This window comes from Zootoca vivipara, chromosome 7, assembly GCF_965207765.1.
Source record: "Zootoca vivipara chromosome 7, rZooViv2.hap1.1, whole genome shotgun sequence".
In the NCBI taxonomy this organism is placed as follows: domain Eukaryota; kingdom Metazoa; phylum Chordata; class Lepidosauria; order Squamata; family Lacertidae; genus Zootoca; species Zootoca vivipara.
The window spans coordinates 83,404,444-83,419,651 of NC_142590.1; the positions used below are offsets into that span (position 1 = coordinate 83,404,444).

Sequence of the window (15,208 nt, forward strand, 5' to 3'; positions counted from 1 at the left end):
GAGCATGTGTTGCGGTGGGGGCAACCAGGACACCCACCTGTTGTTGGGCAGGTTAGAATGTATGGCCACGAAGCTGATAGGGCACCTCCAATGTTGCTGGGGAGAATTTAGTGTTGCCAAGTTTCAATGACTGTTGGGGTGCTTTTTATTCCCTGCGCGCAGCGTTGAGCTTCCTCTTTTCCTGTTTTCCCTTTTGTAGGCTTGCAGATGTCAGTTCTGTTCCTACCTCTAAGTGGGAACAGATAGTCGCGAACCAATGCCTAAGCAACCGTTCACATACTGCAAGCAATAAAGTTGTGGCCAAAATTATGCCAAAAACCAAAAACAAAATTCTGTGTGAACTGTTTTCTGAACTGTTTAGGGGTGTCCTGGAGGTCCTCGACACACAACACATAGTAAAGCGTTACGTGCACAAGGCCTTGTTTTGGAGGCCTTTATTTGTGTATCTGTCAGTGAATTGTCACCTGTTGGTCACAGGTCATTTGTCAGAAAACTTTCTTTCCACAGTTTCCAGTAAACATTCCTGTAACATTGACACCTGCTCATGAAACATTAGCTGTTCTTGTATTTTTTCCTGCAGATCTCCATACTTTTAGAGAATACAGTTGTCTTAAGTTGCAGATAAATTCTCGAGGTTGTGAACATCTTTCAAAACACAATAAAAATAAAGGATTTAAACTTTGTTGGCATACTTATTCCTTATATTTGTAGCTAACACACAAACGGTTTAATGTTAATTGCAGTTCAAATAAAATTAGCTAAACACACAGAATATTATGTAAATAAGCTTATAAATGTCAGTACCCAGGACTGGACTGTAGAATCTAATTTTGGATAGTTCCTGAGCCTTTGCTAAACTGCCGTGGTCTTCTGGGAGACTTGCGTGAGAAAATTATACAGCACTGGGTTGTATACGCATTTGCTTCCAACTTTGCATGAGAGAGAGACAGACAGAAGGATTAAGAGTGAATCAATGTCTCAAGCTATTAAAAGTAAATAATGGAAAGATTATAGTTCTAATCGCTACAGGGGAAAAGGGCAGGCAAAACAGACAGCGGATAATCCTTTTTGGAAGCTACTAGTTCTGCCTAACTGTTCAGAGACAGACATCATTTGCCGTTTTACATGCAAATTTTAATGTTTGGTGGTTCTGAGACGTTTTTGAGAAAAATGTTTGAGGTTTAAGCCTGCACATCATAAGCAGCAAAAGCTTTCTGTTCCTCCTTGAATGGGAAAGTTTAGTTTATCTTTTAAATTTATTTATTTTGAAAAAGTCTAAAGTGTACTTGCATCCTAAAAATAGATTTCAGGGTGGTGGTGTGATTAAGGGCAGTAGCCCCATGGTTTGCTTTGGGTTTAGTTTCCCTAGTCTTAGTTGATGCAGATTTGATCAGTCTTACAGTCTTTGGTCAGTTCTGCATGTTTTGTTTTGTTTTAGCTTAAAGGGTATCACAGCATGGCATCCTATGTGGGCAGGTCCACCTGTCCATGCTTTAAATAAAACATTTGAAAGTGCAATCCTATGCATGCCTACAGAGAGGGAAGTCCCACTGAGTTCAATGTGGCTTCCACGTAAGTGGATTTTGGATTGATTGAGAAAAAGGACAAGTGTCTGAAATAGAATGAAGAAGAAAAAATGAAACTGCATTGCTTCCATTAGAGACAGTGATGGCCACTAACTTAGACAAATCCATGATGACAATGTAAATTCATGATGGCAATACTTCTGAATACCAGTTGCTGGAAACCACAACAGGGGAGAGCGCTCTTGTGCCTGAATCCTGCTTGTGAGCTTTCCACAGACATCTGGTTGGCTACTGTGAGAACAGATGCTGGGCTAGACTGGCCATTGGCTTGATAAGCAGGTTCTTATTATGTTCTTATTGCCATTTATGTACCATATTCCTGACAGTAAGAGCTGTTCGACAGTGGAATTTGCTGCCAAGAAGTGTGGTGGAGTCTCCTTCTTTGGAGGTCTTTAAGCAGAGGCTTGACAGACATATGTCAAGAATGCTTTGATGGTGTTTCCTGCTTAACAGGGGGTTGGACTGGATGGCCCTTGTGGTCTCTTCCAACTCTATGATTCTATGATTCTGTATTTTCCTCCAAGGAGCTCAAGGCAGTGTACATGATTCTCCACTACCCATTTTATCTTCACAACAGCCCTGTAAGGTGGGTTAGGCTAAGAGGCAGTGACTGGCCCAAGGTCACCCATTGAACTTCATGGTTGAAAGGGGAATTTGAACCCTGGCCTCCCAGATCATAGTACAACACTCTGTCTAATGGTCCTTTTAAAGAGGATTGAATGGCTTCATGGAAACTAGTAGCCAAAATAATGAAAAATGGCATATTCAGGGGCAGTACACTCCTGATTATCAGATGCAGGATGTAAACAATCCAGAATGGCTGTTTCCATCAGGCCATGTTTGTGAATGTCATAAATGGACATTCACAGGTGGCTGGCTAATATTAGCGCTAAAATGCCGGACTGGGTACAAATTTGGTTTGAGGTGTCCTGAGGCATTTAATACTGTTGCACATTTATTCATGGTGCTGAATATTAAAATGCAGAAGAGTATGTGCTAACTCCCATATGCTATGTTTATGCTGCAGAAAATGCTCTCATTATTTCACATTCTCTACCTCTATATTGATGTTTATTGATGCCCTTCTTCCCTTCCTTATTGTGGGAAGGTCTGTTTTGTTTTATGAGGCAGAAATTAATTTCTCATGCCTTGTTTTTGACCCAGACACAGGAGAAGAGGGGGTTGGGAGAGAAGAACATTTGTCTTGTGTGCTTGTGTGTGTGTTAAAGAAATAGATGGAAAACAAGTGGATTGGCGAGCGAGAAAATATTTTGTACTACCTTCCTTGGAGCTGAGATTTCTAGTGTAGCATTCAACTCAATTCATCTGAATAAAGTTTGAATATTTTAGATTTTTGTATGGTTCCATATTAAACATTCATCCTGCATTACTTTATAATTTTCCTCCTTTCTTCATGTGTGCAAAACTAGAGAAAATAAATTTAATTTTGATCAGACTGCTTGCTGTACTCTGTGGGGAAAAAACAGGAAATGAGACACACAACCACCCAATGCCTTTGAGATGGGTAATTTTGCTAGTCGTACACATTGGTGCGAAACCCTATTAATTTTTCCTGGATTAGTGTCAGTGATCTGTGAATTCTTCCCCACTCCCACGTCCACTCTAATAAATTTTTTGGTAGTATTGTTGATGCGTTGCTTTTCACGATCAGGCTAATATTTACGGGCACTGGGGAAGGAGCACATGGACCTAAAACATGTAATATAAAATTCACTCTGTTCCCTTGGCTTAAAAAAATAATTGTAATAAGTGAGAGTTGACTTTTTCAGTGTAGGCTGAAGCCCAAAAGCATTTCACTGGAGTGCAGTTACTTACCAATTTATTCACAGTTAGCCCATTTAAATTGCTTAATTTTCTCTATTGCTGTAACTTTTCATGATTTTATACTCCTCTTCCTCCTTTCTCTTTTGCCTGTTTCACTTAATGCCTTCTTATCTACTTCCAATTCTTTTTGCAAATACATGTCTTCTGTACCAATGTTTCAGGCCATTCCTAGGCCTTGATGCAACCCCCTACACTTTCAGCTGTCAAACTCCTTCCTCTTTCCTTCCTTCCTAATGCTTCTTCTTCAGTCATAGGATATCTGTAACCGTTATAGCCAATCAACGTTGCCCTTCTTCGTATTCTTGGGTGCATATGTAAGCTTTCAGTGCTGTTTGGATTAACACTGAAGACTCATTTGGCAATTCCAGCAGAATATAATCATTCTTGATGATTGAGCTCTTTCTTCTTGGACTCTCAAGTGGAGGAAGGAAATGGTTGTGATGACATTGCTGGAACCAGTCTTGGGCATTACTTAATAGTTACATTTCCTCCCACCCTTCCTCCAGGCATCTTAGAGCTCCAATTTTATCATTGTTTTACTCCAACGAGCTACATGATTCAGTGGGAACTCATGACTCTTCGCTCTCCCTTCTGGACATAATGCTAAATGAGTTTGGACTCTCCCTGAAGTTGGGGGGTGCTCCTTGATCCAGCTCTGTCACTGGAGGTACAGGTGTCCTTAGTGACTAGGGTGGAATCTACATACATATAAAAACCGTTCTGAAAATGCTTTTTTAAAAAAATTTTAAAAAGCGTTTTTAAAAATACATTGAATTTTTCATTAGGCTCACCATCTAGTGTCACATTGTATATTGCACTTAGGTAAAGGTAAAGGGACCCCTGACCATTAGGTCCAGTCGTGACCGACTCGGGTTGCGTGCTCATCTCACATTATTGGCCGAGGGAGCCGGTGTATAGCTTCCAGGTCATGTGGCCAGCATGACAAAGCCGCTTCTGGCAAACCAGAGCAGCACATGGAAATGCCGTTTACCTTCCCGCTGTAGCGGTTCCTATTTATCTACTTGCATTTTGACGTGCTTTCGAACTGCTAGGTTGGCAGGAGCTGGGACCAAGCAACGGGAGCTCACCCCGTCACAGGGATTCGAACCGCCGACCTTCTGATCAGCAAGCCCTAGGCTCAGTGGTTTAACCACAGCGCCACCTGGCACTTAAAACACACTTAAAATGTTTTATTTTGCAGCTCTATAGCTGAGTCCTAGGAGTGCCTTTCCCCCCTTATTTCAGCAAGACAGTTGCTGTCCTTTCTGGATCAGGATAACTTGATCATAGTTCGTGCACCAGTAACCTCATGGTCGGATTACTACAGTGCTCTCTACGTGGGGTTGGTTTGGAGGCTGCAAGTGGTGCAGAACATGGCGGTTGGGTTGCTTGTAGTTGTAAGCTACCGTACCACTGGGCATATAATCCCTTACTTTCAGAATTTGCACTGGCTGCCAATTTGCCAGCAGGTTGAGGGTATTGGTGCTAACATAGTCTTATAATTCCTCCTGCAAGTCAAGGTCAGGTTACTTGAGAAACCGCTTTTATCTCTTATAAACCCAGTAAATTGCTGCGGTCTGTAGAAGAGTTTCTCCTACAAATTCTAAAGATTTCAGAAGCCCGCTCTGCAGTAACTCAGAGTAGGACTTTTAGTGTGGCTGCCCCTGTTCTGTGGAATGACATTCCTGCCACAGTACGACTGGCACCCGCTCTTTCCAGAAACAATTCACAACAGTTTTGTTCAGTCTTTCCCAGCTGATTGGGCTGGGTATTTACCATGAGGGTCCACTTGTCAGGATTTTACTCTTGTTTTAAATTTATTTGCTGTTACTGTGTTTTAACTTTTTAATTAATGTACTGTATGTGTAAATTACCGAGAGACAGTGGTTTATAAGGGAATTAATAAACTAATTGTGACAATCATAAGAAACAAGAAACTATGGCTTAGAAGCATTACCATCTACACCAGAGCTTTCCAAATTTTTCATGTTGGTGACACACCTTTTAGACTTGCATCATTTTGCGACACAGAAATTCAGTTTTACTTGCAAACCGGAGGTTAAACTAACCCCTTTCCAGCCCTGGGAGGAGTGCGGGGAGCATTCATGTCAAAAAACCAACACACTGCAGCCAACACACTAACGTGTCCCGACACACAGTTTGGAAAGCTCTGATCTGCACTGTTCATCTCCCTCTCTGATACCTTTTGGCATTTACTTATTTAAGAGCATCAAAATCTCTTAAGTGGTTTACATACATGAAAATTAAAATCACAGATAAAATCAGATGTTTAAAAGCAGGTTGAACAACTCTTTCCTCAAAATATAAACAAAAGCAGCAATGTTAACAAATATACATTAGAAAATAATGTTACATATTAAAATACTGGTTAAATTTACATGTCTGGGTAGGCTTGCCTAGACAAAAAATCCTTTACCAGGCACCGAAAACAGTGCAACAAAGATACCTATGTACACTGAAGCACTGGTTCATTGTAAGTGTTTAACAAACATTATGTGGCTCTTGTAAAAGTGCCAGTTCTGAAGACCAAAGCATTTGAGTGGGCATATAATTGGTGAATGATGGTTTATTGTTGCAGAAACAAGCCTAGTTGAGCCTTTGGTTTGCTCATTCCTCCCCTTATGCGGAGGATTTTGGAAACTTTTGCCTCGACTTTTGCTTAACCGCACTTTAGCATTAAGCCCAAAGCCACGGTTTATTATCCTTGCTTATTTGCCTAAACCACATTTAAGGTTAACCATACAGGATTTTGAGTTCAGTTTCTGTTTGCAGCCATATTGGAAGAAGTGCACAAGCCCAAAGTTTGTGCATTTTTGCACTTAGCCATAGTTTAGCGTTGTCTCCAAACCAGATCACTGGCTTTGTCTCAGGCGCGGTGCTAGGGCTTTTTGCTCCCTAAGCAAAACACTTTCTGGCACCCCGGGCGCATGCGCCATGGCGCACGCACGCCACTGATGCCCCTGCGTCCCCTCCATTGGCGGGAGGAGTGCGGGCCAAGCGCCCGGAGCGCGAGCTTGGGGCCACCTCGCCGCGCCTCTCAGCTGTTCAGTTGAGGCGGCCCCAGGCTGCTGCTCCTTGCGAGAAGCTCCAGAGGCGCGTGGGGATCGCTGGGAGCGCGAGCCTGGGGGCGGGGCTGCCTCCTCCCGCTCTCTGTTCCGCTGCAGCCTGCAAGACCCTGCTGATCATGCTGGCTGACGGGCCAGAAGTATGGGGTAAAAGCACTTAAAACATGGGTAGGCAAACTAAGGCCCGGGGGCCAGATGCGGCCCAATCGCCTTCTAAATCCGGCCCACGGATGGTCCAGAAATCAGCGTGTTTTTACATGAATAGAATGTGTCCTTTTATTTAAAATGCATCTCTGGGTTATTTGTGGGGCATAGGGATTCGCCCCCCCCCAATTATAGTCCGGCCCCCCACAAGGTCTGAGGGAAAGTGGACCGGCCCCCTGCTGAAAAAGTTTGCTGATAGCTTCCATACGATCTTGAAAATGCTAAGGCATTCATATGTTTTTGTTGCAGGAGGATTGTTCCATATGGACTGGCAAATTACAGGGGAAGTTTCAGAGGCAAAAGATCTACAGAGCGGCATCGCAAGAGCTTGCATTCATCAAAGCAGCCTCCATTACGCTGCTCTTGTGCAGACAGATGCGACAAGCAGTGTATGCATTTTTGCAGAACGACCCAGAATGGCCAATGGTAAGATTGTTCATCTGTGACAGGGGTGAGAAGCCCTTTTCTTTTGAGGGACACCATACTGATGGTAGGTGGGGACAGAGTTTATGGTGGATGGGGCTATCCCCTCTCATCTCTTGCATAGCCCCCTTCCTCTCATTTCCCCCTTCTTGCCACTCTCATGAAATTAGCCCAAGGATAATGCATGTTGCATTCTCCTGTTTTATGGTATTTGCATATCTAAAAGGAATTGAGAATAGCGTGAGTATATTTTTTCTCCCTCTCTCATATAAGAGAAACCAAATGAATCAGTAGCAACAGGAAGTAACTTTTCAGGAAGTACTTAATTCAGTGTACAGTCATACCTTGGTTCTCGAACAGAATGCATTTTGGGAGTCCAATCGGCACCATAGCTGCCAAGTCTCCCGCTGAAATATGTGGGATCAGCAGCGGCGCGGCACCAGAAGTCGCTTCTACACATGTCTGGACATGCGTAGAAGCAACTTCCGGTGCCTCTCTGCCCGATTTCCGGTGCCCAGACATGGGCAGAGCAGCACCCAAAATGGAGCCTCCCTGGCAGGTAGGAAATCCGGGGGATTTCCGGGATTTTTTTCTATTCGGGATAACAGCGGGAAACGGATTAAAATCTGGGGGTTTCCCGCGAAAAACAGGAGACTTGGCAGCTATGACCATACTGGCTGCAGCCAATCAGAAGCCCCACCAGACATTCGGTTTCTGAAAATCGTTCGAAAACTGGAACACTCACTTCTGGGTTTCGATCGCTCGGGAGCTGATTTGTTCGGGAGTCAAGGCGTTTGAGACCCAAGGTACGACTATAGAATTCCCTACCACAAATGTGATTATGACTGTTAGCACTGTCCCCTTTCACATGCATCCACAGCTAGCTATATCCTCTTTTGGAGGAAGAGAGGGGAGCTAGCCCTGTTGTATATCGGGGGGACTATGTGGAGAGAGTCTCTTCCTTTAAATACCTGGGAGTGAAGACCTAACTTGGAAGGTCAGTACAGCCCAGGTAGTTAGGAAGGCCCAACAGAGACTTCATTTCCTTAGGGTCTTGCGAAAGAACAAGGTTGGACAGCAACTGATGATTTCCTTCTATCGGTCCACGATAGAAAGTGTTCTCTCATACTGCATCACGGTGTGGTATGCTGGTTTGACAGCCATGGACAGAGAGTGCCTACGGAGGGTGGTGAAGACAGCACACAATATCGTGGGCTGTCTCCTGAGTCCACTAGATGTTATTGCGGGAGACCGTTGCAAATTAAAAACTAAAGCTAGATAAATATTTCGGATGAAGAAATTGTGTGGTAATTTAAAAGCCCCAACTTTCTTTTCCATAGTAATAATGAGCAACTGAACAGCAGAGAAGAAACAGATCCCCATCAAGAAAAGGAGCATATATCTGTAGCCCAGGAGAATTTTCAGCTTCTTCAAGTTGGAGAGGTGCAGTCTATGTTTTAATTATATTGTGCGCGTAAGTGGCTAAAATGTTTGGAGGGCAAGTTAATATTTTGATAATTGTCAAGTCTGTTAGTTTAAAGAAAAGGCCTAGAAGCGGATAGCAAGCATGTTTCTACCTGATCATGTGCATATTTAAGGCACGTTTTAATCATCCCTGCTCTTCCAGCCAAAACATGAAATTGGCTTGCCTCAAGGCAGAAGTGTTGTATGCAAAATGTAAAGTGTTTTCTGTTGACTCAAATGTGCAACCAAACTCAACCCAATAGCTTTGTGTGGTGCAAACCAAGAAGCATAACCTAAAATAATTTTTTAATATAATAATTTTTTTAATACTGTGTTATTAATAACAACATTTAGCACTTCAAAGTGCTTTATATCACATACCTCAGTAAGCCTTACAAATGCCCTATAATAAGATGGATCAGTTTTATTACTCCTACAATTGAAGTTGGAGCGGGTACAGTGGTACCTCGCAAGACGAATGCCCTGCGAGACGAATTTTTCTCAAGACGAATGCGTTTTGTGATCTGATGGTGACTCCCAAGACGAATTCGTTTTGTGAAAAATTCGTCTTGCAAATTGCGTTTCCCATAGGAATGCATTGAAATTTAATTAATGCGTTCCTGTGGGCAAAAATAAAAATAAATAAATTTCAATGCATTCCTATGGGAAACCGCGATTCGCAAGATGAATTTTTCGCAAAACAAATTGACTTGTGGAACGAATTAAATTTGTCTTGCAAGGCACCACTGTACTAAGAAACAGTATCTTGCTCAAAGCCATCTGCTGAGTTCCTGGCAGGGGTAACCTTTCAGCTGTGACAGGGGTTTCCCACTCCCACATCTTGGCCTTTTTTGCTTCAGTATCACCAATGAGATAGGTCAGGCTGAAAAACTAAGACTTGATGACAGCCAACCAGTCACACTACCTCACGACCGAGCAGGAAACTGACACTGGGTTTCCGATATGCACAGCTAACCTTCCAAACATTGCATTAGACCAGCATTTCCCAAGCTAGTGCTCAAATCATCTGGAGGGCACCAGCCTGGGGAAGGTGCCCCCTCCATCCCACTAATTTCACTAATCTAGCTAGGTGGACCAAGGGTACATTACGCTAACTTCATGTTTGTGGGATCATTCCTGAATGAAAGTAAGTAGAACTCCCCTAGCCTAAGGTCTAAGGAATATGCTGGCCCATCCAGAAATGAGAGATGTGTGCGAAGATAGTGGCAGCAATTGCAGTAGGACTTGCCGGCAGCCCACTTTGAGGATGAGCAGGGGAGGCTTGCTGCAGCACCCTCCCTTCCCTGCTCAGAGCTGACCTACTTTAAAACTAGTTGTGGACTAAGGCACTATGATAACTAAAAGCAGTTCCTTCCATGCAATGATGTTTACTCCGATTCCATTCTCTTTGCTAGAATGGCAGTTGATTTTTGTGGTAACATATGGCTAATAGTTCTCAGAAATTTAATTTTCTGGCACTGTTTGCTACATTTCTGGGTATATATATTTATAAATGAAGAATTATTCCACAGCAAATGGCGCAAAAAGTTGCATAAGTATTCTGTTCTTAGTTTGTTCCTGAAAAGCCCATGTCATCAATCAAAACGAAATAAAAAAATCGGTTTGTGTGGGGGAAATTGGAGCGAAGTCTTGTCTTGCAGTAACCACCAGAAATGAGCTGGATGGCTTGACAACACTTAGCTTTGCAGTATGTCCAGACACCTAGTAAATACATTTTTTTCTTGAAGTCTTGTATGGAGCAGGGGTCTTGTGGGATCTGTAGCTGATCTGTGCAGACATGAAAGCAGCTCTAACCACTCCACCACACAGGCTCTCAGTGCTTGTTTCATTTATTTATAAAATAACCCTTGCTTTTGGCCCTCAAAAATAATGGTGGATTCAGAATACTGTACAAAACAAAATTTCAACAGCATTTGGAAAAGCCTTTCATTGTGCATTTTTCTTTCACAGGTATGAAGCTGAGTACCTACTAGCTAAGATATGAAACTCACTGAAGATGAACAAATGTTCAAGACTCTCAAATGGATTATCTAGCTGCAGGTGTGCCCTTTTCCTGAACTGATGCAATCTTGAAAGTCGACAATGTACCTACCTGGAGGAAGTGTTACTGAACTGCAATGTTCTGGCTCGTTTCTTGCTTGAGTCTTATACACCCCACATGATAATGACATCCATGATGACATCCATCAATTTTGGAAAGCAACATTTTTGCTGTTTACGGTCCCAAGAACAGCCCCCACTGGCAAAAAAGAAAGAAAGGGAAAAAAAAAATAAAGATTCAAGGAGTGAAAAACTTTCCTACTCTGTCAAGAATGCAGGACAGGAAAAAAGAATGCTTCACTTTTTTGCTTGTCATGTGTATGAATGTCCAGCTTTTCACATGCGGTTGTCATGGGACAAATTGGGACATTGGAACAGTACCTATATTTGATATTCTGGTCACTTTTTTTTTTTAAAGGCACCCTTTTCTCCATAATGCTGTTCAAACCTGTCTTCCTATTGTAATCTCAGTGGTGAAGAAATGTAAATGACAATATCTATGCAGATTGAATATGAATGGCTAATATTAATATAATTATAACATATAGCAAGCTAACAGTATACTGGGAGTATTTCATAGGTTATTGGATTTAGGCACCAATTATTCCTGCACTGAAATGGAATTTTACAACAGATCTACTGGATAGATGTTGAGAGAGAAGAACACTAGTTTATCCATCCTATTCACTCTGCTGCCCCGGGGTGAAGAAATTCTGAAACATTAAAAATGCATTTGAAGGACATACAAAGCCATATATTAGCCCTTAATTCAAATTGCTAGAAGGACTGGCTGGGAAAATACAGTGATGGGAACTGTTAATTGCAATTACGAAAGTTCATTTTTGAGGAACAGACGAAGCAGAAGAATTGGATGTATTTCTACACAATCAATGGATGGCCTTTTTGAATTAGTTGGGTGCATGTTAAGAAGACTGCGGAAGAACATTCACCCAGTGTTTGCTAAGCAGAAAGAGGAAAAAGACATTCATTACTGGTAGTTGAGAATCTTTCAAAGGATACTTTCATAAAAATGGATTTTTCTTTAAAAGTCTATTATTTTACAAGAACATAGTTCTAGAGACCACAGTTAAGACTGTAGGCTGAACTGATGAACTTTTGGGCTCATTCAGAAAACGTGCACATCCCCAAACCAGCTATATAAAATTTGCAAAATAAGTAACGGACATTGTTTTCAGCAAGAAAGGAAGAGATCTTTTGTCTATATTATATATATATAGTATATATATATGAATATATTACATAAATAAATTATTCTACTTATAAAAGTAAAACACCTCTCTCCATTATCACATTTATACTAGTTTTCTATTTTTCTGGCCCCAATTTGGTGTATTTTGTTGAGATGTTGTCTATTTATTGTCCTGGCAAATAGCTTTTCTTACTGTGTGTGTTTCTTTTAATTACCTCAGTGGGGAAATCAATCTTGTTTCAAGGAACTAACCTTTTGTTATGAGGTAGATTGCTATCTGAGGTATATGTGGTATATTTTAATAACCACAGATTTCTTTTAGAAAGTCACAATGTGAGTGTGCAATGTGAGCATATGGAACTGTTTTTAAAGCAGGCCCTTGTCGTACAGAATAAGGTTCAAATCCAGCTGGAGCTTTGCCCGCTTCCAGTTGTAAGAAAAAGATGCTCTTTGTGTATTTCATGTGTATTTTATTCTATCGCTATTTTCTACAGACTCGGAAAATGCAGAAAGGTGCACAAATCTTTCATCTGGCAAACCCTCAGCCCCACCCCAACCAATGACTTCATAGCATTTGAGTGCATGCAGTCTCTACCACTGAGAGCCAGTGTGGTGTAGTGGTTAAGAGCGGTAGACTCGTAATCTGGGGAACCGGGTTCGCGTCTCCGCTCCTCCACATGCAGCTGCTGGGTGACCTTGGGCTAGTCACACTTCTCTGAAGTCTCTCAGCCCCACCCACCTCACAGAGTGTTTGTTGTGGGGGAGGAAGGGAAAGGAGAATGTTAGCCGCTTTGAGACTCCTTAGGGTAGTGATAAAGCAGGGTATCAAATCCAAACTCTACTTCTTCTATCCAGAAAGTCCTTCATTTTAGACATTAACCTAATCATGGAATAGAACTGTCCACTAGGTGTGTCAGTGCGGATCAAACAGTTCTGGACCTCAGACCATCATCTAGAGTCATGGTAGTCAACTCAGTGTCTTCCAGATGTTTTAGACTACAACTGCCATGAGCATTGTCCGGCGTGGCTCATGGTCAGTGATGATGGGAATTGTAGTAGCTCCTGAGAATAAGTTGATCATCTTTGACCGAAATGCTAGGCACTGGATATGTCGCTTGTGTGCTTACCTCTTTCCAAAAATCCAGCTGCCTTCTGGAATAGACACATAGGAAGTTTGACACTGTTGTAAGGGTACTTAGGCAGCTGAGTATTTTCTGTCACAACAAATCTTTTGACCATATGTAAAATGTGCCAAAAAAATGTCCAACATTATGGCCCCAAATTTCCCCAGTATGTGGCCTTCAACATATAAAGAAATCTATGTCATCAGGTAATGGAATTAAATACATGTCAATGGTTTAATTAGAATATCAGTTTCCCCAAGGTTCCTTACAGTACCAAATGGTTTGATAAGAGTTTGGCATCCCCAAACTGCGGCCCTCCAGATGTTTTGGCCTACAACTCCCATGATCCCTAGCTAACAGGACCAGTGGTCGGGGAAGATGGGAATTGTAGTCCAAAACATCTGGAGGGCCGAAGTTTGGGAATGCCTGCTATAGACAATGAAAATCCATTTTCTGTAATCCAGGTGTTAATTAGTGTAGCAAAAGATCAAATTGAGCAAATATGGTGTCTCCAAGCCAGGTAATTAGTTATATTTGCATCACATAAGAAGAATGGAGATTCAAATTTAGTTGTGATTAATTTATTCTGTTAAGTTTGATGAGGCTCAATGATGAGATTAAACTGGCTCTTCATTGAGCCCAGGTAAATCACAGGTCAAAACTTGCTTCAACTCCTATGGAACCTGTTTTCAATTAAATGGATTGTAGAAAATTTCCACGGTTTGTTTAGTTTGGCCTTGTTGGATTGCTACCACCTCTACCTGAGTAACTTCGCAACAACATATTGCAAAATAAAAGGTTTGTGATTTACCCAGATGATATTAATCTCAATATTTTAGGCTACAAGTTCTTTGCATCACACTTGATTAAGCCTAAATTGCCAGCAGCCATGACAACTTTCAGCTTTGGGTACGGATTCTGCTGTTGAGTGCCAAGCGCTTTTGACGATGCTGTTATGTGGTGGTCCTGCTTCTGGGAACCTTGGCCAAATCATGGTTCTGGTACATAAAGTCTTATTATCAGGCACATAATTAAAGCAAAAACTGCAAACATTTTTTTAAAAAAAGTTGCAAAACTTCTCTAGCGACTGTTGGGAATAAAGGCATGCTTTTTAAAAAATAAAGTGTTATTAGCTTCTCCATAAAATGTCTAAAGTAAGCAAAAAGTTAAAATAGCCTTGTTGGTGATGTCACAGATGCTAGCCAACAGGCACTTATTTCAGTCAGCTTTCCTTCAGTTCAAAGCAGGGGTCTCCAAACTAAGGCCCGGGGGCCGGATGCGGCCCAATCACCTTCTAAATCCGGCCCGCGGATGGTCCAGGAATCAGCATGTTTTTACATGAGTAGAATGTGTTCTTTTATTTAAAATGCATCTCTGCGTTATTTATGGGGCATAGGAATTCGTTCATTCCCCCCCCAATATAATCTGGCCCCCCACAAGGTCTGAGGGACAGTAGACCGGCCCCCTGCTGAAAAAGTTTGCTGACCCCTGGTTCAAACTGATCTAAGTCCCCCCTCCCCGACCTTCCCCGTTTCTAGAATTCACCCCAGTACATTTTTGAAGGGTGAAGGGTAGTGACAGAGCTATCAAATTATTTCCATCCTTCTTAAAATGTTAGGCTGAGTCATAAGGAGAAATTGTAGAACTTACTACCGAACAAAGATATGTCTCGTTTTGATTCAGCCAAAAGGAATGCTAGTTTGTGAACCCTGGCTCCTGTTAAATGAGATAAATATGAAGCTGAGTAGATTTAGTTTGCATCTGAATGAGTAGCTTAGCAAGAAATTTAAAGGGATGTCATGTCTGTAAACAAATTCCAATGGTAAAAATCCACAAAGTGATTGAAACATGATTCTCTTTGTTACTTCTGGGTTAGTGATGCTTCTGCCTGGGTAATTTATTAGCCAAGTTTCTGAAGGATGCAAAACTTGCCGCATTATAGTGCCATAATTCATTTTGTCTTGGATATGAATGGATCAAAGGCAGCTGAAACAGTTCAAAGCACAGTGATTGGCTGCAGCTTTGCGATTGCCATCCAACTATTTATTTGATGCAGGGAAACTCAACGAATAATGACTCTTCCATACCAGTAACATATTTGATTCCTTCGCAGGCTAGCCACAAACAGGCTGAAGGAAGTTCTTTTGGCTCTTCAACTGCACGATGCAGGCTTAGCGGTACTCTGTTTCAATTTGGATTTGTAGC

General features: G+C 41.9%; 1 protein-coding gene across 4 annotated transcripts in view; it reads left to right on the plus strand.

Moving 5' to 3' along the window:
* Positions 1-13,813, plus strand: part of EDN3 (endothelin 3) — a 40,852-nt gene extending 27,039 nt beyond the window's left edge. For 2 of the 4 annotated variants that reach the window (XM_060277322.2, XM_088674687.1), the window contains exons 3-5: positions 6,971-7,147; positions 8,485-8,618; positions 10,580-11,080. In XM_060277322.2, coding sequence (XP_060133305.2) covers positions 6,971-7,147; positions 8,485-8,605 — 298 coding nt within the window. In that variant the 3' untranslated portion in view covers positions 8,606-8,618; positions 10,580-11,080. Of the gene's footprint in view, positions 1-6,970; positions 7,148-8,484; positions 8,619-10,579 lie in introns of all 4 variants that reach the window. The other 2 variants (XM_088674688.1, XM_060277323.2) reach the window with 2 other exon arrangements.
* The last annotated feature ends 1,395 nt before the right edge of the window (positions 13,814-15,208 follow it).